Here is a 25,666-nt window from a genome sequence, read left to right on the forward strand (position 1 = left end):
ATCAAAGTTGGTCCAACTTTCCAAATTTCGTTGGCAGAGTTGGTTAAAGACCAAGTCGGTGAGTTTGTTAAACTCGAAGTCGGTTTGAAGAATTGTTTCCCACACATCATTCGAGAAGTGAGTATTCTCTTAGTTGTCCTGACTTAAGGGGATCTCCAGTTAGCAATGGGAGGATCAGGGAATATTCCAGATGAGGTCCAGTCATTTGTTAATGAATGGATTGAGTCTAAAAGAGGACCTGACGAGATAGGGGAGGAAACAATGACAGAAGGGTGGAGAGAGACACGGCAGTCCTTAATGGAGAGCATCCAGTTAAAAAAGATTAAGGTGCTAGGGTGAAAAAGCGTTAGTCTTACAGTGTCTAACGCTGGGGATTCAAATATTAGGAGAAGAGGCTGAGGCTGGAAATAGAGAAGTCTCAGAACTCACAGAGCAGCTAACAGTAGCTAGGAAAGAAGTAGAGAATTGGTGATTTCAGATGCTCGGAGCAGCCAGGACTGTTCTGATGCTGGATCAGCATCTTGCTGATAAACAGAACTGTAATCGCGATCTAGAGAAAGAAAACTGCAGAATGCGAAAATGATAGCGTCCCGAGTGAGCATAATAGTTAGAGGGGCCCCTACCAACCCGCGTCCTGTGAAGGAGATGGAAGGGCAGCAGGTTATGCTATTAGCTTGCCCAGTAGAGACAGAAATTGATGAAGCTTGGTGGTATTCGGAGGATTCCCCAGGTCCAAGAATTGAAAAGGGGATTAAGGAACACGGAGCATGCCCACCATTCACTTCCGCACCTCCTTTGTCTTCTCTGGCTTTGGAGCCTCGAACCCGTGTGGTTCGTGTTAAATGTTCGGTATGGAGGCGGAGCAGTTGGATGGCTCTTTGGTTCCTCAGACGCTTCACACCTCGCAACATTATACACAACTTTCCGATAATGGGGGAATGTATATTCCAGTTGTGTAAAAGTTTGGGAACTCATTGGATTGATATCAGTCATTATGGGGATGATACACATAGAGAGATTATTTTGACTCTTCTACCCCCTTCAGTAGTTCTTGAAGTAGATGCCTGGGGCAAGGTCGATAGTTTTGATAAATGGTTGGCAAGGGTAGAAAGCTTGTATCAGAGAGCTGCAGGTATCTCAGTCATGGAAGTGAGACAGGGGTTACAGCGATGGAAGGCAGAAGGGGCTGAGTGGATGAATCCCAGGAGGAGTCGCATGAAAGGAGCAGGACCAGGTGGTGCTTGGATCCCGACCTGTCAGTTGATAGAGGACAGGGATAGACTGGCTAAAGATTTAGAAAAGTTAAAAGCAAAGTTGAAGAATCCGGTTAAGGAAGCAAGAGTCACAGACAGGAGTGATACCTCGATTCAGCTGGTAAGGTCGGGGGTAGATTCTGCAAGTGAGGGAGAATTGCTTTAGGGATGCCGCACCTCAACCACACACGTTGTTCCTTTAGGATAGGGGTGGCCATTCCCTTATCAAGGAATGTGTGGAAGGGCAGCGGGAAATTGACATAGGGTCCACTAGACAAATGAATGTTGAGGTGATGCTGAAGGAAGGGGGATTCCCCTCTTCAGAGACTGTACCCCATCACCCCAGACCCGCGAGGAGCAATTACTGAACAGTCAGAGATGAAAGCAGTGGGAGAAGCTTGCTCAGAAGTACTTAACAAGTTTCTCTAGGAATGGGCTGTCTCAGAACTGATGAGATGTTAAGTGAAAAGCTCTATGTGGCAGTTGTAAGCATGATTTTAAGGGATGCGTAATGGAAGTTGGAACATTGAAAATGTTGAAAGAAGGACTTGGACTGGCGACTGAATATTCAGCATTTCCGTCACCTTTTACTCTATGTTATTACACACCTCCCATAAAATAGAGAAAATTGTTAAAAACTGTGCAAGAGGCAACAGATTTGTTCGCAGACACCGATTGTGAGTTTAAGATTCTGAATCAGAACAGAATGGGATTCAGTAGAGAACATCAGATATTGAAAATTGGCTTAAGAGAAAATGGATAAATAGTTACGACTGAATTGAAAGGAGGAAAGGGAAGACCATGTCTCTTTTCTGCTGTTCTACAGGTTTTCCTTTGATGTTTCAGTGTGAATGTTAAAGTTTTAAAAAAGCATGTGTGAATGTTTATTTGTTAGTGGCTATGGCTCCTCCCTCTTTTTCAAATGGCACTGGTTAGTTTAAGATTTAGGTCTGAATTAAATTGGTATTTTTTAAAATTTCTAACACAATTTCAATGTGTGATCAGAGGGAAAAAGGGAATGCTATTGTGTATGGAGTTGTTTTACAGAATGTTTGTAGTAATGTTACTGATGATGTCTGATGTTTTTACCTGCTGAACTGAATTGATTAGTATCTTTGCAAATTTTAAATGCACAGCGACTTTGCAAATGTAAAAGGTTTTTTAAAACTTGAAAAACTGCTGAGAAATTTGTGTGACAGAAGCTGACACTGATTGACGATGTCTGTGTTTGTCAACTTTTGAAATGCGAAAAAGGAAGTTAACGCTTTTCACAAGCTGCTGTGAACTCTGTTTTAATTCAGTACGCAATATCTTTTGCATAGTTGAATGTAAATATTTTGGGCATTTTTAAATTTAAAGTTTTTAAATTTGAGTAGGTGTTTCCCACAGTGACAGATGAATCAGAAATACAGGCCGGATGGTTGCACCTCAACAGAGCCAGTACCAAAATCCTCATGGAGAGGTTTGCTAGTACTGTTGGGAAGGGTTTAAACTAAGTTTGCAGAGGGATGGGCACCAGGATGTAGCATTAGAAAGGAGAAACAAAGGACACAAAGGATTGGTAGAAACGGATAGCACTAAAACAAGAAATAGTAAGGTATTAACGGGTCAGAGAGAACACAGGGGGGATGGTCTAAGATTGGTTTACAGTGTATGTATGTGAATGCAAAAGATTTACAAAATGATTCCAGGGATGGGGGCCTTCAGTTATGTGGATAGACTGGAGAAGTGAGGGGTGGGGGGGGGGGGGGGGGGGAGGTGGAGGACAGAGAAGGTTGAGAGGAGATTTGATAGAGGTGTTCAAAATCATGAGGGGTCTGAACAGAGTAGATAGAGATAAATTGTTCCCCTTGGCAGGACCAGAGGACACAGATTTAAGATGATTGGCAAAAGAACCAAAGGCAACATAAGAAAAAAATTTGCAGGGCTATGGGAAAATGGTGGGGGAGTGGGACTAACTGAAAAGCTCTTGCAGAGAGCCGGCATGGGCTGGATGGGCCGAATGGCCTCCTTTGTGCTGTAACCATTCTATGATTCTACGTGGGTGGGTTGGAGGCGGGATCAGGTCGTAAATCCCATTTTTAACACTTTAACCGCCTCCACTCCAAACCCACCCATTTTTTAAGGGGAAAATTCCAGCCTTCCTGTCTATCTATCTTAAAAAATTTAGAACATTTAGTTTGATGTGGCCACCACCAGTCCCCAAAAATCAAAGTAAAAGCAGCTTTAGAATTGTTCTCATATGTTAACTGATTTGTGTTCGTTCTGCTCACTTTTTTGTTTATATCTCTCGCTCGATAATTGGCCCAATACTACCTTAGATTAGTCTACATAAAGGCCTTAACAAGCAAAAAGTACTCACCACCACCCCTCCACCCCCACCCGCCCAAGTAAATATCATGAACATATTTTAGGATGGAATATTTTAAGATTCAGAGTAGAGATACAAAAGTGTATCATTACTTTCTGCTGCCTTGCCCCTATGTTTATGCATGCCTGCTTTTTTGAAAAAAAGAAAAAATATGGCCACTTGTTTTTCTTTACTAAGGGGCGAAATTGCCCTGTGCCCCGATTGGGGCCGGTAACCTTCTGGGGCCGGGACTTTTACTGCCTGGTGCGGAATTGCCTTACCGCCCCTGAAAGGAAGCAGAGCGCAATCTCCCGCGCTCCACTTCCTTTGAGGGCGGGAACCGAGATGCTACCGGGGTGCTGAAGAAAGCACTACGCAGATGCTCCGCATAGTGCTGACGTGCAATTATGGTAATGTGGCCACAATGTGTGTCCAAATCAGAAAGCCTGAAATTTGGTCTCGGGCCTCATATAAATAATCTGGGCAAGCAGCCAGCGCCAGTCACGCCTCCACAGGCAGCTCATCATTCTGTAGGAATGGATTTCAGGTCACCACCCTCGCCAGCAGTGGCCCTCCGGTAAGTGCCAGGAGGGGGCTCTACATGAATGTAAAAAAAATTAAAACTTACCTTTTCGGTGGTTGCCAGTTCCTAGGCCGCATCATGACAAGAAAAGCCAAGTGGCACAGGCCCAGCATTTGATCTGCTCAGAGAATCCTAAATCAGGCGTTGGGCTCTTTATTAGCTTATGCAAGGGCTCCAACACCTGTTTTGGTTTGCCGCCCTGAATGCCTGAACATTGTAGGTGTCCTTAAGGTGCAGAGCACAGACCTGCAAAATTGGTCATTTCTACCCACGCTTTCTGCAATGACACCAATTTGCACCCCCTAGTTTCTTGTGTTCTTATCACATGCCTTCAAAATGAGATATTGTGCAATTTGAATGCTGAATGTAAGTAGAACTGCAGAAAAGTAAAGACCCCAGAACATTCTTTATTTTGTACTATTCTTGGAATAAGCAAAATCATTTCTTGATATTTGTCTTGGTGTTACAAATACCACTGCAATTCTTAAACTATTTTTAAAAAGTTAGGAAAGAGATGTAATTGAACACAAAAAGTGCTAAATATTTACCTAATGTTGTGTTCATATTCTATTTATTTGTTACATCATCATAGGCAGTCCCTTGAAATTGAGGAAGATTTGCTCCCACTCTAAAAGTGAGTTCTCAGGTGACTGAACAGTCCAATGTGGTATTTACAATCTCTGTCACAGGTGGGACAGACAATGGTTGAAGGAAACGTTGGGTGGGGAGCCTGGTTTGCCTCACGTTCCTTCCACTGTCTGCGCTTGATTTCTGCATGCTCTCGGCGTTGAGACTCGAGGTGCTCAGCGCCCTCCCGGATGCTCTTCCTCCACTTTGGGCAGTCTTGGGCCAGGGATTCCCAGGTGTCAGTGGGGATGTTGCATTTTATCAAGGAGGCTTTGAGGGTGTCCTTGAAACGCTTCCTCTGCCCACTTGTGGCTCGCTTGCCGTGTAGGAGTTAGAAGTAACCTCTATGCCCTTTGGAGGGCCGACTGTAGACACTGAGATTGGTCTGAACCTTCCTCGACCCAAATTTCATAATACTCATGACATTCATTATAGAACATCTCCAGTCAAACTGACCATCTCCCAAAGGGATAGAAATTATGACGGGCATCAGGAACCTGCGGGAGCTATTCACAGTTGCCATTTTGGTTTGTTGTATAAAGCACACGGTTTAAGTTACTTTTCTCCTGGCTCAGTTTGTCAGTTATTTACGCGTACACAACACCTAGTTAATATACCTAATATATATTGACATTTTAAATGCAATTCAAGAATCCAGAACAAAGCAGTACTGTGGAAATATGAAGAACTTTTTTTTATTTACACTGTGTCTTGAAAGCTTGTTTTTCATCTCAACACTCCTGAAAGGTCACAATCACCTTGGGGTGTTCATTAAGTCTGTTCTGACTTTCACACATTCATAAGGGCATCTGTACACGAGCCCACTAAAAAGCAATTACCTAATAAGGTGCAGTGTGATTAGTGGCAAAACACAATTCACTTGGTACCCAAACTAACACACAATGTCATCTTGCAAGGACAATGTTTTATGTTACAGAAACAATAAAAATAACATTTTTAAAAAGAGACTTCAATGAAACATTGCTTTATATGACCAATAATCATGATTATTTAATCACAAAAACTTTCAACTTGTGTCTAAAGTGTAGATTATATTTGAGAAAAGGGATTTTCAAAGATAAGTTGTGTTTGTGAGAGTGTGCCTTTTGCAAAATCTTAGAGAAGGCACAAATACAATTCTGTCACAATGACCACAATTTTGAACAATAAGACACAGTTCCATGCACAAACCAAATAACAACAGATATATACCAGACATACATATATAAGGCAATTAATTTAAAAAGTATTATTACTAGCACCCATTCAGTGGCAAAGACACGTAATAACACAGACAATGTCCAATTACTAATAATGCTCTATTCTAACTATACACAAAAGCTCTAGGTACTTGGCAAAGCGGTCAAATTTCATTATTACTAGCTAATTGCCCCTTTAGCTTTGCATGTTAGCATTTTAGGAAAGGACCCTTGAGGATTTCTGACCCCAAGTACAACCATGGTCCATGGGACTACATAGAAGATGACCGAGACAAATTCCTTTGGCAGAAGAATACCACCACCCTTGGCTATTTGGGCCTCAAACTGCTTGGGAGAAGATTACAGGGAATGCCAAAGCTGATTTTTGAGACTGAGCAGAATGGAGTTCAAATGACAATTGGCAGACCATTTGAATGGGAGCCCAACATTGTCATTGGAGCACATGTATTTCTTCACTTTAATGGAGTTTCACAGGATTAGAGAGTACAGTTTTATTAAATCATTGACTTTGCTGTAATGAGGTTTGACTGTTTTGGTCTACAATATTTCTGCATTCAGAATGACTACATCTATACCGTGGATTCATTCACTGATTCTTTTTGTATCCTTTCAATATCTTTTTGACTATTTTAGGTCTCAGGCAACCTAATCCTTTCCCCATGAATGTTTTTCTTCATGTGATTTTAAAAAGGAAAATCCATGAAAGTATAGTAGCTGAATTGAAATGCTGAGTAGAAACCCAGCAGGAAAGTTGTTTCTTGCAACATATTAGAGCACAACAAAAACAGTGACTTAGACATTAAACACAATGGTCATCAAATATTATTCACCACCCTTGATAGATATGATTAACTGAGCAAAGTAAAATAAGTGCTATCCAGAAAAAAAAGCAAATAATTATGGCATTAATGTTGATAGCCATTAAAAAAATATTTCACTGCATGAAAACTGAAAATATGATTGAAAAAGCACAACATTTAGATTATTTTACATTGGTTCCTAACCCAATTTATCCAACTTTGGTTAAATATCTTCTAAATTTGTCAAAATGGAGTAGAATCAAGAATAATGCTAATTTATTTATTTTGAATGTTAATAGACAGAGTTCAGTCTAGTTTTTATATATACTCAATTGTGTCACTAGAATCTACACCCCAAAGTCATGACTCGCACATTTTATTATTGCAGCATCAAGTAGCTTATTGACATTTTTTAAGCAAATATTTAGACACCTCTGATTGTTGTGCTGAGGTGTGTGTTAATAATGTAAATAGCGCAGTAAAAGAAGTTACACTGAGAAAATGTCTAAAGTTTTTTTTAAATGTTCTATGTTTATGGAAATTTCTTTAAAAAAATGTATACTATAAGATGGGAAAGCAGGTCATCTTGCACAGATTGGAGTGTAAAGCTGTCATGTAGCAGCACAATAGGAGTCCTTCAGTGCAGCAGGTGATACCATAATATGATCTATTATACTCATCCTGGTCAGATAAGTGCAGATTGCAAAATTCATGACTGATAATGCTTATTTGTCTATCTGCCTTTATACTCATTTTTATCATTCCTATTTTTAATAAGCATATTGTATATAACTTCAATTAATACATTGTATCAATATTAAAACAGAGTGATAAAAGTACAAATTACAGTTACACCTTTTCACAACATTATATTTGATGATGCTGACATTATGTACTGCACATTGGTATAAATGAATGTTAGTCTTTCCACATGTGTTGCCTATACATTTTACGTTTTCTACAAATAGTCTCACAGGATTTTCACCAAGGACATCATTTGCAATTCAACACCAGAAAAATAAAACTCAGGCTATTCATTAACCTTTTCAGTTTCTGACCAAGTCGGAGAACATACTAGATGTAATCATAATATGCCTCAAGACTTTAAGTCTAATCTAAAATTGGATCAAGCATTTATACCAAATCATTTTAGAACACTAGGTTTCCATGTGCTGAATAGTTTGGATGTAATTTGTCTTGGAATTATAATGCCAAGCTTTGCTGGGTTTTACTAATGCCATTCTAACATAAATGAATGCTTTATGATATGATCAGATACTAGTTTGTATGTAGCAAATAGGCATACACATAGTAACCCCTTCCATCCTGTTTTGGTAGACCGTAGAAACACAGAAGGGGCTTGAAAACAAATGCTCCTGTGACTGACAGGCAATTGTTCCTTTCAACCGAGTACGGCTGTAGCAGAGAGCACTAGATGATACTTGACTGCAAGTGTGCATCAATGTTTCAATTGGACATTGCTGGTGGCAGATCAGGGCGCCTGGTTTGAATTATTTTTGGTTTAGGAGAATTCTTCAGTTCTTCCTCATCCTCTGCTTCACTATCGCAGACGTGGACCACCACACTGGGAGTTGATTCTGTTCCTGCATGTAATTCATACTTCTCTCCTGTAAAATAGAAGATGGAAAGATTACAAATAGGATAACCTATTAGTTTCAGAATGAATTCTTTCTTTAAAAAAATGATTTTGGGGATATTTGGTTAACTTATTTATTTTTGTGGCTTCAGACAGTTAGCTATCTGAGTGAAGTGATGTGATGTGTTTTCCTATTTTGGTGAGGCATGTTGGGACTCACAGTCACAATGTTCCTGTTTATTTGGCTATGTGTATCCTACATTTCTAAGTACATTTGAGAAGAGCGAGAATATCTTAATTATGGGTGAAATTTGGTGAAAGTGAGCAGCTTTAAAAAAAATGTCTGTACAAAATTGTGTTCTTGACCAACATTAGTTATGGAACTATAGGCAGAAACAAAGCACAGACTATACAATGTGCAAACTTTGTGTGATAGTGTAAAACGAGCGATAGCAAATCGACAGCCCTTTCTACATCGCTCCCGCTTTTTATTTCCATTCAATGTATCTGGAATGCACAGCCAGAAACCAGGCCAGGAAAGAGCACACGTGAGGGTGGAGCCTCCACCTGCCGCAAACAAGCCCATTAACATAAAGGTGGGCGGGGTGGGTCCAGGGTGCAGGGAATTCCTGAATCAAGAGATACACCACCCAGAGCCTTCAGTGGGACCGAGCATGAGGTTCGGCAGATCAGACCCAGTATACCTCCCCAACTACCAGCAGTTGCGAGGCCCACCTGGGGAATCCAGGACAGGATTGTGGACTATACCCATGAAGATCTGGCAGCAATTGAGACTGTGGGGGTATCTGTAACTTGTGTCCAGAAAGGGACCCAGCATCCTCCACCCAAACCTGGGCAGGCAACCCAGAGCTTGATTTTCCAATTTTAAGCCATTAGAGGGTGCTTGGGAGGTTCCCCAAACTGAACAGGTGGCTCACCATTGGCATGATAATTAAAGAACTTTCACCTAACCAGGAAACTTTGGAGTCAGTGGTGGATACATCCTGGCATTTACGCCACAATGGTCACCTCCACCACCCACTCCCATGGATGTTCAGAGCCAATGCTTTTAAGCAATCACTTCTAAAAGTACCTATACTAAAATATATATGCTAATTCCTGCTCCCTGTCCTGTTTTGGGCTGAGCAAAACGTGCCAATTGTGTTGGTTTCCTCATCCTTCATCTTTCTAGCCAGTGCTCTTTGTACTGGTCTACTAAATAATGGTTGAGTGGTGATCTAATTGAGGTGTTTAAAGTGATAAAAGAATTTGATAGGATAGATACAGATAAATTATTTCCTCTAGTCTGGATTAGTACGCACTGTTTTAGAATTAGGCCGTTCAGGAGTGAAATCAGGGAGCACTTATTCATGCAAAAGGTAGTGGAAATGTAGAACTTTCATCACCAAAAGGCTGTGGATGCTGGGTCGATTGAAAATTTCAAGACTAAGATTGACATATTTTTATTAGGTAAGGGTACCAAGGGATAGGGATCAAAGGCGGGCAAATGAAGTTGAGGTACAGATCAGCCATAATCTAATTGAATGGCGAAACGGGCTTGCGGAGTTGAATGGCCTATTCCTGTTCCTATGTCCCTATGTTAGAAAAATTAATAACTTTAGTGGTCTTGGTGCCAGATTTGCAGTTCAGCCCTCAGCCTGCCTCATGTCTGTCCAGCTCGTCTCCACTCACAGCGATCATTCTCAGTATCCCTGGGACCCAATGGCTCCCAGGCCCTATGGCTAAATTTGACCGCTCCATCCTTGAAAGTAAATTACTGAATCAGGGCTGTGTAAAATCAACCAAAAATAGGTAGCTATTTTGAATTTTGTTTTTAAACTAGAAAGAGGCAAATGCTAAATGTTTTTTTTTAAAAAGGTTAAATGCACCATAAAGAGCATAACCATATTTGGAGAAGACAAAGGGGGCATTGTGTTAAAAATCAGCTTTCTGGTGGACTTGTGATAATAGCTCATGGGTAGGTCACTGCACAGAATTATGCCACTCAGTCAAAAATTATTGATGGCAACAAAATGAAAGGATGTGCCAGCTAAATGGATCAGCCAAACTTATGATGGGTTTCTTTAGATTAATCTATGTTTCTGAGCCCAATCTGCAGATTTGATAGGTTGCAACTAATTGAGATTTAACAGATCTCCATACATACTCTAGCAAAGATATATCTGTGTCTGAATCTGTTCTCACAGTTTCATAGTAATATCATTGGGATTATTTGATGTATACCTCAGAGAAACTCACTTACAGTCTCTAATTACGGTATTTAAATATTTTATCTAAAGTTAATTGGAGCAGTTGTTAGATATTTGTTGTGGTCAAAATAGATGCTTCATCAAAATGGGACTAAGAGTACCTTGTGCATTTCAGTTGCTGTAATTAATTTTTGTTATTGTTACTTTCAGCCTGTCAGAAATGTGAAGTGACATAGAAAAGTTTTAGAATTAAGAAAAGGCCATTAAGCCTAATAGGTTTGGCCATTTTTCATTGATCAACCCCATATATGTATCTTTTCACTGTTACCTTTAATCTCTTCTCTCTCCACAAACCCATTGATGTTGTTTGCTTCAGTTATTTTCTTTGGCACCTTATTCACTCATGTTTTTATTACTTAGGTGTAAAAGTTCTGTGTGATTTTGCTTTTTACTGTTAAGTTTCTAATTTTTAACTTGTACCCTCATGTACCATTCACTATAATGCTTAATGTGCCTGGATCAATTTGACCAATTCTCTTCATAATCTTGAAAACTTCAACTGAACCATTTCAAAGTATATTTTCCAAAGGAAACAAGCCTAAGTGCTTTGACCCTTCCTCGTAGCTTAAAATTCCTGAAACCCAGAATCATCGTTATTGCTTGTTGAAGGCACATTTGAAGTGGTAGGTTTTGAGGAGGTTTTTGAAAGTGGAGAAAGATGTGGAAAGGTGGAAATCCTAATGAGTCCAGTGAGCATGGGCCAATTGCACTGGGAGCAATTTTCATTTGCAGCATATATTGAGTAGGTGGTTTGTGTGTGATGGGAGGGGTTGGGGGGGCCGTGTCTGCTCTGCCCAGCTGATGCAGTTGGAAAGGGACACAATCAATTTTTGTGGTCATAGACTTGGCGGGCTGCCAGCACAAATCACACTCATTATAGGCAGCTCGAGGTGGGATAGGTGAGGTGGAGTTTGGAGAATGGGGTCTTGGAGGGAGAGATGGAGACTGGGGAATTGGGCATGGAGAATGGGGGCTCGGTGGAGTGATAGAGACTGGGAAACCAATGATTCTCACTGGAAGAACCAACAAGGAAGGGCAGAGGGAGGTTCTTGAACTGAGTTCTATTAGGCCAGGGGAACCTCCACCACATGCGGCTATTGAGGTAGAGATTAAGGGGGAGAAATTTGCATCGTTTGTGCCTCGCGCGGTTCCGCTAGCGCCTCCTGTGAAATTCCACAGGAGTTAGCGGAGGCACAAACAGGCACCGCCCCATCCTCACTGTGTGCAGCGACCCATTTTTGCCCCGGAGCGGAAATTCTGTAGCCCCGTGAGGCTGCCACAGGTGTTGTTCGCACCCGCCTCATGGGTCGCGAACTATGCCACACTGCACTCGCGGAGCAAAAATTAAAGGGGAGGTGCGTGCTGCCATTTTGTCTCAATGACCTTGCGTTGAAGGTTTCACGGGGACAATGCTACCATGTTGCAGCCCGGCACTCTGCTTTGGTGTCGGATTGTTGGCACGGCAGCCCACTCCCCAGTGAAGAAGTGGTGGCCCCTTGCCCCACTGCAGAGCTCGCAGCATGCCCTCCCCTTTAACGGAAGGGGAGGGCCCTGTTTTCCTAAGTGCTCTGCGTAGAGCCGGAAAATTTCCATGCTTAGTGTCCCGGTCCCGCCCCTAAGAGGAAGTGGAGCACCCAATATTGCGCTCTACTGCCACTCGGGAGCAGTAACCCCAATTTCGCGCAGGAAGTCACACTTCGCTTTGGTTACCGCCTCCAAATGGGCCGATACCAAATTTCGTCCACTAAATCTTAATTTAAAAGGGAAGGGGATAAATATTTGAAAGGAGAAATATAAAAAATCTGGGGGGAATGGTGCTGCAGGTGAGAGCACCAGGGCCGAATGGCTTCCTCCTGTGCTGTAACTCTATGAAAAATCCTCTTTATCGAGACCGAGCCCATAAATGGTTTAGAAATGTTGGTGTTGAGTTGAATTAAGACAACGTGCCCTGATGGACGTGCCCCAAACATCGAGCCCTTTGTGCAATCTCATGGTTTGGTTCAGGTGTACCGGCCAGTTTTGATATGTGAAGTCCAAGTACAGATCAGCTCTCACTGAGCTTCGCAGTTCAGAGCATTCATCTTCACGCAGAACCAGAGTCCAAGGAGATAGGGAGAGTGATGGTGCCTATTAAAAGTGGCATCAATCGGGGAGCATGACCGCAGAGAGACTGAGGGAGAGAGAGAGAGAGAGACTGAGGGGGGAGAGAGAGAGACTGAGGGGGAGACAGAGAGAGAGAGACTGAGGGGGAGAGAGAGAGACAGAGAGAGACTGAGGGAGGGAGAGAGAGACTGAGGGGAGAGATAGAGAGAGAGAATGAGGGGGAGAGAGAGACTGAGGGGGAGAGAGAGAAGGAAAGACTGAGGGAGAGAGAGAGAGACTGAGGGGGGGAGAGAGAGAGAGACTGAGGGGGAGAGAGAGAGAGAGAGACTGAGGGGGGAGAGAGAGAGACTGAGGGGGAGAGAGAGAGACAGAGAGAGACTGAGGGAGGGAGAGAGAGACTGAGGGGAGAGATAGAGAGAGAGAATGAGGGGGAGAGAGAGACTAAGGGGGAGAGAAAGAAGGAGAGACTGAGGGAGAGAGAGAGAGACTGAGGGGGGAGAGAGAGAGAGAGACTGAGGGGGAGAGAGAGAGACTGAGGGAGAGAGAGAGAGACTGAGGGAGAGAGAGAGTGAGAGAGACTGAGGGGGGGGGAAGAGAGAGAGACTGAGGGGGATGGAGAGAGACTGAGGGGGGGAGAGAGAGAGAGACTGAGGGGGAGAGAGAGAGCGAGACTGAATGGGAGAGAGAGAGAGACTGAGGGGGAGAGAGAGAGAGACTGAGGGGGAGAGAGGGAGAGATTGAGGGGGAGAGAGAGAGAGAGACTTAGGGGGAGAGAGAGAGAAACTGAGGGGGAGAGAGAGAGAGACTGAGGGGGAGAGAGAGAGAGAGACTGAGGGGGAGAGAGCGAGAGAGACTGAGGGGGAGAGAGCGAGAGAGACTGAGGGGGAGAGAGAGAGAGAGACTGAGGGGGAGAGAGAGAGAGAAACTGTGGGGGGGGAGAGAGTTGTGCAGTGCAGGGGATTTGTGGCTATGGTTTCAGGGTGAATATCAGTGGGATACAACATAGGATTACAACTAGTTACAAGTAGGTTATTAGAGCATTACACCTATTCCTATCAGTGAGTATGGTATTGCTGTTGGTTATGAGGTGAATCTGAGTGTTACCTGTATTACTATTAGTTATCTGCATAATTGCACAATTTCAGGGAGTTACCATTAGTTACTGGTGCAATCAAAGATCCTCCCTCTGCAAATTGCTCCCCTTATCCTTTGCTTTCCCCTCTTTGCCTGATCACAGGTGGCTTTCTAGTTCTTGTAACAACTCGCTCAACAGCTGTTGGCATCAAACCAGGAGCAAAAATTCTCAACTACAGGGGACCCGACCGTTAAAAGGTAAATGCAATAACATTAGTTGAAGTCATGTGATCGGATGACACATGATCAGGCAACGCATGGTCAGATGTCATGTGGTCAGAACATCATGTGATCAAACCTCCAGGAATGTGTCCAACCAGAGGTGGCAACCCCCACTGTCAGTCACATAGAGGAATGCAAAATAGTTCAGTGTCTGTCAGAAAAACTACTTGAAAAGAGGTTTGCAGGAGCATTGACCAAAGATGGAGCTTCAAACCTGGAATTTGCTTACATTGAGCAGCTTTTTTCTGAAATTCTGGTACGCAATAAGTTGAAAGGAATTCTATGCCCGAGGCGGTTCATCAGGTGAGGTACTGAGAATTGTGTGTGCGCGCTGGAGCGGTGTTGGCGATGTTGCTGTCGGCAGCAGCTCAGCTATTCCCAGCCCAGTAACAGAACACACCGGGGTAGAAATTGCCCCCCGCCTGAAACGGGGTGCATGCGAATGTTTTTTACCGCAGCTGCGGTCAGGTCACATCTTGAGCAACATTCTGCTCTTTGTTGGTTTTTTTCCCTTGGATCCGGAAGTCGCTCTTAAAGCGAGCGGTGGCAACACTTGAAGGGCTGAAATCACGGCGCCGCATCACTACAGCTATCCCCTTCACTTAAAGGGGAGAGCCTCTCCGATTTTAAAACCTTGGCCCAGTAGGCCATCAGGGAGAGTTAGGGCTGGGCCAGTGCCCAGGCACCCAAGAGGGGATGCCAGGCTGCCTGTTGGCGGCCCGGCCGAACCCGGGGGCATAATTGTTGGGCCGACATCACAGTCGGCCGACAAAAAAATAAATATGGCGGCAGCGCATTCTCCTCTTTAAGGGAAGCCACACCGCCATTGCAGAAGGCCACAGCCTCACTGGACCACCGGGAAAAAACAGATTTAGGCACCGCCGGACGAGCTGAAGATTTTCAGAGGGGAATGTCGCTGTCGGGGGTAGATCGACGGTGCGCACGATGATAACGTGCTTACCACGGATTGGCAACAGCGGAGCCATTCCACGAAAAGTCGGCGGCTACTCCACTCCGCAGCTTGGCTGCCGATTTGTGGTGGTAACAAGCCTTAAGGAGAGGGGCAATTTCGGCCCCACCGTCTTCAACTGGTGGAATATTTCTTCGGTACAGCTGACTCCTCAACTGCCCCATTCCCCCTCGCCCCTGCTTCTGCTGTCACCTCTCGGGAATCAGGCTCCGCAGCGCTCGGCAGAGGGAATCGAGCGTGCAGGTGGAGGTTGTGACTGGGTCTAAAACAGAGTTATAATAACAGCCACGCAGTAAGGAACCCACTGTTTATATTATCAGAGATTCACAGTCTGTCTTTTCAAATAGAATATCAAGCTCTACCCACACAACAGGATATAGGAAAATAATCTGCCATATCTTAGCCCTTAAGGAATGGATTTTTAATATAATTCACTGTATCAGAGCTCCAGAATGGAGGCTCTAATGTAAATGGAAGTTTTTGTTCTATTATGCTCTAGCCAACTGAGCAATTTGAAAAAGATTTCTCATCTCTGTAATGATCACTGCACTTTAAACAACCTTGAGCAGCAAAATTTTGCAAAACAGTCTGTGGATACAGTCTTGTTTCCCACATTACGACAGTGACTACATTCCAAAAAAAAAGTTTTTCATTGGCTGTAAAGCGCTTTGAGATGTCCGATGATTGTGAAAGGCACTATATAAATACAAATTTTTATTTTTGATACACCAGTTAGTTTTTTTTCTAGAAAGTTTTAGTTGCCTTTTTAAGTCCAATCCTGGATGTAAAGGTTTAAAAGAAAACAAGTTCTGCGCAAAGTTGTTCAAAAAGATAATCAAGGTGGCATTCCACAGGAAGGGCCCATTTCCATGGTAACACACTGGTTTGGTGAGGCATGTACAGCTGCGCATCACCTGTCAAAAAGGTCACCAACCCCCACTTCTCCATACCACTTTGAGCATGTGTGATGTCTTACAATACAATGGGGCTCAATTTTCCCCAAGCCCGTTTTCTGGCATATTGCCAGAGTTACACCAATTCTCTAGGCCAGAAATGCGCCAGAAATATTTTGCCAAAGTTTCTCCGATGTATAATTCGAATTTGGTGGCGCACAGCATGTCCAGTCGCCTCGGAGGATGGAGCCTGCTGTCTGCGCATGCGCAGAAAAAATATTTACGTTTTTGACGTCATTCCAATGGACGCGCATGCTCAGTCTAGCTCAGATTTGGCAATTGGCTATTTTTAAAGAGCCAGTTGTGTGTGTTACAAGTGCTGCGTGAGAGCATTGTAAAAATCGCAGCTGCAGCAGTACAAGATGCAATTCAGTGCAAGAACCAAGAAGTTCTTACAGGATGAAATGGAGGCACTAGTTACTGTGATTGAGAACAGATGGCAGGAGCTGGATACCAGCAGACGTCACATTAAAGTTCCACCAAAAGAAATGAAGAAACGCTGGAACCAAGTTGCAGAAGATTACTGCGCAGTGGTGACCAACATGAGATCTGGAGGCCAGTGTAAAAAGAAATGGCAGGACCTTGGTCAAGTAGTTAGTGTAAGTAATATTTTAATTTATTCAATGCAATTGTAAATATGATCAGCTGTACATGTCCCACCCAGCAGAAAGACACCCTCTCTAAAAAGTTGCATTTTCATCTTTGCAGAGGAAGGTGGCACATAATAAAAGGGAAAGAATTCGAACAGGAGGAGGCCCGGCAAATCTGCACCCACTGACACCCTTGGAAGAGATGGTCGCTACTTTGATGGGTCCTGCCTGGAAAAAAGCAATCAGTACTGCACAAGCTGGGCCCACACTTGAGGGAGAGGGTAAGTCCTACAAATTCATCGTGGCCCTTCAAATCAACCTGCTGTCTGGCCTGTGATGTGTGAGCCTACTCATGCAATGCATCCTGCCCCCTCCTCTACTGCTAACCATTTGACTGTTCTGTTATATTTAGCAGAACTTGAGGCTAATCCTGACGATGCAGAAGAAGATTCAGACATAAACGAGCCTGAAGAGGAGAACATCTTCCAATCTATCCATGAGGATGAGAGGGAGGGGCTGGAGCTGGATGAAGCTTTCACTGTTGTACTGACTTTGGAGGAGGTGCCGCTCATGGAGATGACAGCCCCTTCTGTGACTAGTGCTTTGAGTGTTGGTGGGACATTCCATGGTTTCGCACTTTCCAAGGTCGCAGGTCCCAATGGTGTGGTGCAGCGAGGCACACCCAGGGCCCCACCTTCTGAGGTTGCGGGTCACAGTCATGTGGTACAGCGAGGCACACCCAGGGCCCCACCTTCCGAGGTTACGGGTCCCAGTCGTGTGGTGCAGTGAGGCACACCCAGGGCCCCACCTTCCGAGGTTACGGGTCCCAGTCGTGTGGTGCAGTGAGGCACACCCAGGGTCCCACTGTCCCAGGCTGCGGGTCTCAGTGTTGGGGTGCGAGCCACACCCGTGGGGAGGAGGGGAAGGAGAGCTCTCCTGATATGCAGGATCTAACAGATGTGATTCAGATGATGTCATTGAGTGCAGAGAGCATTGACCATACCTGATCACTACTGGACACCATCAGTAGGGTGAGTGATGAGGTAGTGGGACTGTCGGGAGAAGTAACAACAATTATTATGTATGTAAACTTGTATTTACCTTGTACAGCCACCAGAGGGCTCATCCCCTGGAGTCCCAAGGGATCCCATAATCCCTTGGAAGCACAGGTACTTAAAGAGGCCTCACAGGCTGGAGAGGCACTCTGGAGACCTGCAATAAAAGACTAAGGTCATACTTTACTTTGAGCTCACAGTATCCAGTCAGATTCTTTATTCAGATACAACAACTGGCGACGAGATACAGATGACGAACAAACGATGCAAAGGACAGTGGGCATCCTGGAGAAATTTTCGGAGGGAGATGACTGGGAAACCTTTGTGGAGTGACTCAACCAACACTTCATAGCCAACGAGCTTGAAGGAGAAGCGAACGCTGCCAAACGAAGGGCGATTCTCCTCACCGTCTGCGGGGCACCAACATATGACCTCATGAAAAATCTGCTTGCTCCAGCGAAACCCACAGAGAAATCGTATGATGATTTGTGCACACTGGTCCGGGAGCATCTGAACCCGAAGGAAAGTGTTCTGATGGCGAGGTACCGGTTCTATACCTACAAAAGGTCTGAAGTCCAGGAAGTGGTGAGTTATGTTGCCGAGCTAAGATGCCTTGCAGGACATTGCGAATTTGAAGGACATTTGGAGCACAGACTTGGAGACTTTTTCATACTTGGCATTGGACATGAAGTGATACTTCCCAAACTTTTGACTGTAGAGACCCCAACCTTGAGTAAGGCCATAGCGATAGCTCAGGCGTTCATTGTCACCAGTGACAATACTGAGCAAATCGCTCAGCACACGAGTGCTTCAACAAGTACTGCGAACAAAGTGATGTTCTTTTCAAATCACAACGTACAGGACTGGCCCCACTTGCCTGCAGCTGCACGTCCGCAGATGTCTCAGAGTCCACCATCAATGGTGATGAATGCAAGGCCATTAACACCTTGTTGGTGCTGCAGGGGGGATCATCATTTCCATTCATGCTGCTTCATGTTTGCAAGGTCTGTGGAACAATGGGACACCTCCAACGTATGTGCAGGTGAGCTGCAAACCCTGTTAATCCTGCAAACCACCATGTTGCAGAGGAGGACAGATCCACAACGGATTGCGATGAATCAGAGCCTCAGACCGAGGAGGCAGCGGTATATGGGGTACACACATTTACCACAAAGTGTCCCTGGATAATGCTGAAGGTTGAATTAAATGGACTCCCGGTGTCGATGGAGCTGGACACGGCTGCGAGCCAGTCCATTATGAGCAAAAAGATTTACGAAAAATTGTGGTGCAGCAAGGCCTCAAGCCAGTCTTGATTCCCATTTGCACAAAACGGAGAACTTACACAAAGGAACTGATTCATGTAATCGGCAGTGCGACTGTAAAGGTCTCCTACGATGGAGCGGTGCACAAGCTACCACTCTGGGTGGTATTGGGCAGTGGTCCCATGCTGCTCAGCAGGAGCTGGCTGGGAAAGATACACTGGAACTGGGACGACATCCAAGCGCTCTCATACGCTGACGACACTTCGTGTGCCCAGGTCTTAAACAAGTTCCCTTCGCTGTTCGAACCAGGCATCGGGAAGTTCCAAGGAGGAAAAGTGCAGATCCACCTAATTCCGGGGCGTGACCCATCCACCACAAAGCGAGAGCTGTACCGTACATGATGAGAGAAAGAGTAGAGATCGAGCTGGACCAGCTGCAACGAGAGGGCATCATTTCGCCGATCGAATTTAACGACTGGGCCAGTCCGATTGTTCCAGTGCTCAAGGTAGGCGGCACCGTCAGAATCTGTGGTGATTACAAAGTAACTATCAATCATTTCTCCCTGCAGTATCAATAATCACTACCCAAAGGCTAACGACCTTTTTGCTACGCTGGCGGGAGGAAAGACATTCATGAAGCTGGACTTGACCTCGGCCTACATGACACAGGAGCTGGAGCAATCATCGAAGGGCCTCACCTGCATCAACACACATAAAGTTCTCTTCATTTAAAACAGATGCCCATTTGGAATTCGATCAGCCATAGCGATATTCCAGAGAAACACGGAAAGCTTACTGAAGTCAGTCCCGCGCATGGTGATCTTCCAGGACGACATCTTGGTTACAGGTTGGGACACAGTCGAGCATCTGAAGAATCTGGAGGATGTTCTTATTCGACTCAAACGCGTGGGGCTCAGGTTGAAATGCTCAAAGTGCATTTTCCTGGTGCCTGAAGTGGAGTTCCTGGGGAGAAGAATCGTGGTGGATGGCATCAGGCCCACCGATTCGAAGACCGAGGCCATAGAATGTGACGGAGCTGCGGTCGTTTCTAGGACTCCTGAACTACTTTGGTAACTTCTTACCGGGTCTCAGCACACTGTTAGAACCACTGCATGCCTTACTGTGTAAAGGAGACGAATGGGTATGGGGCAAAAGCCAAGAAAATGCCTTTGCAAAAGCTAGAAAATTGTTATGCTCAAACAAATTGCTTGTGTTGTATGATCTATGTAAGTGTTTGGTACTAGCATGTGATGCGTCATCATACGGTGTCGGTTGTGTATAGCAACAAGCTAATGAATCTGGGAAATTGCAACCAGTTGCTTATGCATCCAGAAGTCTGTCTAAGGCTGAGAGAGCCTACAGCATGATTGAAAAAGAAGTGTTAGCGTGAGTCTATGGGGTAAAGAAAATGCATCAATATCTATTTGGGCTCAAATTTGAATTGGAAATGGATCATAAGCCACTAATATCCCTGTTTTCCGAGAGCAAGGGGATAAATACAAATGCACCGGCCCTCATCCAGAGATGGCGCTCACGTTGTCCGCATACAACTACACCATCCGCCACAGGCCAGGCGCAGAAAACTGTGCCGATGCTCTCAGTAGGCTGCCATTGCCCACCACGGGGTTGGAAATGGCGCAGCCCACAGATCTAGTCATGGTTATGGAAGCATTTGAGAGTGAACAATCACCCATCACAGCCCGACAGATTAGAACCTGGATGAGCCAGGACCCCTTACTGTCCCTAGTAAAAAATTGTGTGCTTCACGGGAGCTGGTCCAGTGTCCCAATGGAATTGCAGGAAGAGATAAAGCCGTACCAGCACCGCAAAGATGAAATGTCTATACAGGCAGACTGCCTTCTGTGGGGCAATCGGGTAGTGGTCCCCAAGAAGGGTAGAGACACTATCATCAATGACCTCCACAGTACTCACCCAGGCATTGTCATGATGAAAGCGATAGCCAGATCCCACATGTGGTGGCCCGGTATCGATGCAGACTTAGAGTTCTGCGTGCAGAGATGTAACACATGCTCGCAGTTAAGCAATGCACTCAGGGAGGCGCCACTAAGTTGATGGTCTTGGCCCTCCAAACCGTGGTCCTGGGTCCATGTCGACTATGCAGGCCCGTTTTTGAGTAAAAGGTTCCTTGTGGTTTTAGATGCGTACTCCAAATAGATTGAATGTGAGATAACGTCGGCAAGCACATCCGCTGCCACCACTGAAAACCTGTGGGCCATGTTTGCCACGCACGGCCTGCCTGATGTCCTTGTGAGTGACAACGGGCCATGTTTTACCAGTGCCGAGTTCAAAGAGTTCATGGCCCATAACGGGATCAAACATGTTAAATCTGCTCCGTTCAAACCAGCATTCAATGGTCAGGCAGAGAGAGCAGTGCAAACTATAAAGCAGGGCTCACTGCAGACTCGCGTATCCCGAATCCTGCTTAGCTACCGCACCAGAAGATTTCTTAACTCACCAGAAGATTTTTCGGGAGTGGCCAGATGCGCCAACCTAAGAGAAAAAAATGTTGGCCAAACTGCGAACAATTGAAAAAACCGGCGCAGACATGAGGTTAAAACGACGTAAAAAAAAACTGGCCTAGAAAAATCGTACCTAAGTCAGTTATGCCAGTGCAGATCGCAGGAGAAAACTTGGAAGAAATAAATACGCCAGAAAAAAAATGGCACAACTGATCGGGAAAAATTAAGCCCAATGTTACAGAAAGCATTGTGAGAAGATGGGACCTATTCAGATAGAGGACTTCGGTAAAAATCTAACAGAAATATTACTGCGTCTTCAGAAATCATTCTTATGAAGGGTAATTGACCTATTAAAGATAATTGACCTATTATGCAATTTCATTTTGTTTAGCTAGAGGGGCTTGTTCTCCAATGCTTGTATAACATGAATCTAGCAATTTGAGTGTGAGAATCAGGCAGACTTGAATTTTCCTGCAAGCTGTGGAAGCTGCTGAGAGCAGTGGTGAGGAATATGTAGACTCTCAGCCCCTGGCTTTCCATCCATTCATTTAAATGATGGTAGGCTTGAAATTTCCTGGCTAGCAATTCCTCACCGAGAGCTCAATAATGGGGAATCAACCCTATAGGACGAAGTTTCCAAGGATCACAATTTTAGTGTACGAACATTGCATCGTGCATTTTGGCCTCATGGATACGATATATGGCTGCCCCTGAAGATCTGCCAGGGTTGACCTAATTCAATCTGCATGATGAGCTCACAGCCTGAATTGGACCTTCCACTGGGAGTTCACTCAATTGGGAGGGAGTAGAATATTCAGTTCAGTTGAAACTCTTAAAGGACTGCATTTGCTATTTAAAGGGAGGCAATAATTAGAAGCCGAAAGAAGAGCAGAGACAGCAAGGGGTAGAAATTGCCCCCCACCCGAAACGGGGCGTTCCCACCCCGTTTTGATGGTTTTGACTGCAGCTACGGTTCAGGTCGCCTCTTGAGCGACATTCGGCTCTTTGATTTTTTTTCCTTCCATCCGGATCTCAATCATAATGGGGGCGGTGACAACACCGGAGAGGCAGATACACGGCAGCGACAGCAACTGAGGGGCATATTTGTCGGGCCGACATGGCTGTCGGCCGACAAAAAAAAATATGGCGGCAGCAGCAGTGCATCCTCCCCTTTAAGGGAAGCCGCACTGCCGTTACTGGACCACCGGGAAAAAACAGGTTTTGGCACTGCCGGGTGGCCCGAAGATTTTCGGTGGGGAATGTTGCCATCTGGGGTGGGGGGGGGAGTAGATCGGTGGTGCATACGGTGATGACGTGCTTAAGACGGATCATCAGCAGCGGAGCGGTAGGGGGGCTATCGGGTCACCGCCGGGAAAATCGGGAGGGCAATTGGGTTAGCAGTGGCCATTCCACAAAAAGTCAGTGGCCACTCCACTTCACAGCGTGGCCAGCAAGAGAGTCCAGTAAGACCTTCCATTAATGAAATATATCAAGTGTGTACAGCACTTACAATTACTTCCCCTTCACACTATCCGAAAGCACTTTCAAACCTCGCAATGAATGTCATGAATTTTCTGGCTGTCCTTTATACCCCAATCTTTGCATGCATTCAGCCCAAAATAATCCTCCTATCTAATATATCTGAATGTTGTAGGCAGATGGCATCACATCACAGAAGAAGTCAGCCTGTAACAACTGAGAGAGAACTCAGGAAGAAGAAGATGTCCTTGAAATCCTGGAATGCCATGGAAAGTGGAGGAGATGAGAAAGTGGGAAGTCTCCTGCTAGCTCATGGATTGCTATAAACTTCTGCTCTTTTTCATCCTATTCTCTAAATCACTTACTGCCAGCAAAGTATAATCTTTTACCATGTTGTTTCTACTAAAAAAAATGTCAACTCTGCTCAACAGGACACCATCAAGATAATCTTCATCTGTTTCTCTAGGTGTGTCACATGAAGGCAATTCAGGCCACACTACATACAGTCATGCCAGCATTTCACAGAACACATCATCACTCACTCTCTTCCTCCCAAGCATCAGCTTAATATATGCATTAGAGAGTGAGCTAGAGGGGAGAGCAGCAAGTTAGATACACAGCACAACTGAACAGGAGGGGGAGGACCAACTTGTATTCAGCCTCAGAATGTGAGCCCAGGGATATCGACCTCACCAGATCTAGTTTCAAAATCTACCATGGAGCATGTGACAGCTTCAGAGACATACCAGAATCACAAAAAAAAGGTGAATCTTTGGAATTCTCTACCCCAGAGAGCTGTGGAGGCTGGGTCACTGAATATATTTAAGGGGAGATAGACAGATTTTTGAAAGATAAGGGAGTCAAGGGTTATGGGGAGAGGGCAGGGAAGCAGAGTTGAGGCCATGATCAGATCAACCACAGAAACATAGAAACATAGAAAATAGGTGCAGGAGTAGGCCATTCGGCTCTGCGAGCCTGCACCGCCATTCAATGAGCTCATGGCTGAACATGCAACTTCAGTACCCCATTCCTGCTTTCTCGCCATACCCCTTGATCCCCCGAGTAGTAAGGACTTCATCTAACTCCCTTTTGAATATATTTAGTGAATTGGCCTCAACTACTTTCTGTGGTAGAGAATTCCACAGGTTCACCACTCTCTGGGTGAAGAAGTTTCTCCTCATCTCGGTCCTAAATGGCTTACCCCTTATCCTTAGACTGTGACCCCTGGTTCTGGACTTCCCCAACATTGGGAACATTCTTCCTGCATCTAACCTGTCTAACCCCGTCAGAATTTTAAACGTTTCTATGAGGTCCCCTCTCATTCTTCTGAACTCCAGTGAATACAAGCCAAGTTGATCCAGTCTTTCTTGATGTGTCAGTCCCGCCATCCCGGGAATCAGTCTGGTGAACCTTCGCTGCACTCCCTCAATAGCAAGAATGTCCTTCCTCAAGTTAGGAGACCAAAACTGTACACAATACTCCAGGTGTGGCCTCACCAAGGCCCTGTACAATTGTAATAACACCTCCCTGCCCCTGTACTCAAATCCCCTCGCTATGAAGGCCAACATGCCATTTGCTTTCTTAACTGCCTGCTGCACCTGCATGCCAAATTTCAATGACTGATGTACCATGACACCCAGGTCTCGTTGCACCTCCCCTTTTCCTAATCTGTCACCATTCAGATAATAGTCTGTCTCTCTGTTTTTACCACCAAAGTGGATAACCTCACATTTATCCACATTATACTTAATCTGCCATGCATTTGCCCACTCACCTAACATATCCAAGTCACTCTGCAGCCTCATAGCATCCACCTCGCAGCTCACACTGCCACCCAACTTAGTGTCATCCGCAAATTTAGAGATACTACATTTAATCCCCTCGTCTAAATCATTAATGTACAATGTAAATAGCTGGGGCCCCAGCAGAGAACCATGTGATACCCCAGTACTCACTGCCTGCCATTCTGAAAAGTACCTATTTACTCCTACTCTTTGCTTCCTGTCTGCCAGCTAGTTCTCAATCCAAGTCAGCACACTGCCCCCAATCCCATGTGCTTTAACTTTGCACATTAATCTCTTGTGTGGGACCTTGTCGAAAGCCTTCTGGAAGTCCAAATACACCACATCAACTGGTTCTCCCTTGTCCACTCTACTGGAAACATCCTCAAAAAATTACAGAAGATTTGTCAAGCATGATTTCCCTTTCACAAATCCATGCTGACTTGGACCAATCATGTCACCTCTTTCCAAATGCGTTGCTATGACATCCTTAATAATTGATTCCATCATTTTACCCACTACCGATGTCAGGCTGACCGGTCTATAATTCCCTGTTTTCTCTCTCCCTCCTTTTTTTAAAAGTGGGGTTACATTAGCTACCCTCCACTCCATAGGAACTGATCCAGAGTCTACGGAATGTTGGAAAATGACTGTCAATGCATCCGCTATTTCCAAGGCCACCTCCTTAAGTACTCTAGGATGCAGACCATCAGGCCCTGGGGATTTATCAGCCTTCAATCCCATCAATTTCCCCAACACAATTTCCCGACTAATAAGGATTTCCTTCAGTTCCTCCTTCTTGGTTGCTCAGGCTGCTGCCATAGAGGCCTGGATTGCAGAGTGAAACAGGCTATTTCCTTTGGCTTAGACAGGCTTGGGGATCAGTTAGAGAGAACCATGAGGCAGGGCTTCACTGATCTCATTTGTGTGATTAAGTG

The 25,666-nt window shown here is 44.8% G+C and overlaps 1 protein-coding gene across 3 annotated transcripts in view; it reads right to left on the reverse strand.

Moving 5' to 3' along the window:
* Positions 1-5,481: 5,481 nt before the first annotated feature.
* Positions 5,482-25,666, reverse strand: part of rcan2 (regulator of calcineurin 2) — a 533,756-nt gene continuing 513,571 nt past the window's right edge. For all 3 annotated transcript variants that reach the window (XM_070885208.1, XM_070885209.1, XM_070885210.1), the window contains one exon: positions 5,482-8,461. In XM_070885208.1, the coding sequence (XP_070741309.1) occupies positions 8,301-8,461 (161 nt within the window). In that variant the 3' untranslated portion in view covers positions 5,482-8,300. The remainder of the gene's footprint in view (positions 8,462-25,666) is intronic.

Source organism: Pristiophorus japonicus, chromosome 7 (assembly GCF_044704955.1).
Source record: "Pristiophorus japonicus isolate sPriJap1 chromosome 7, sPriJap1.hap1, whole genome shotgun sequence".
In the NCBI taxonomy this organism is placed as follows: domain Eukaryota; kingdom Metazoa; phylum Chordata; class Chondrichthyes; family Pristiophoridae; genus Pristiophorus; species Pristiophorus japonicus.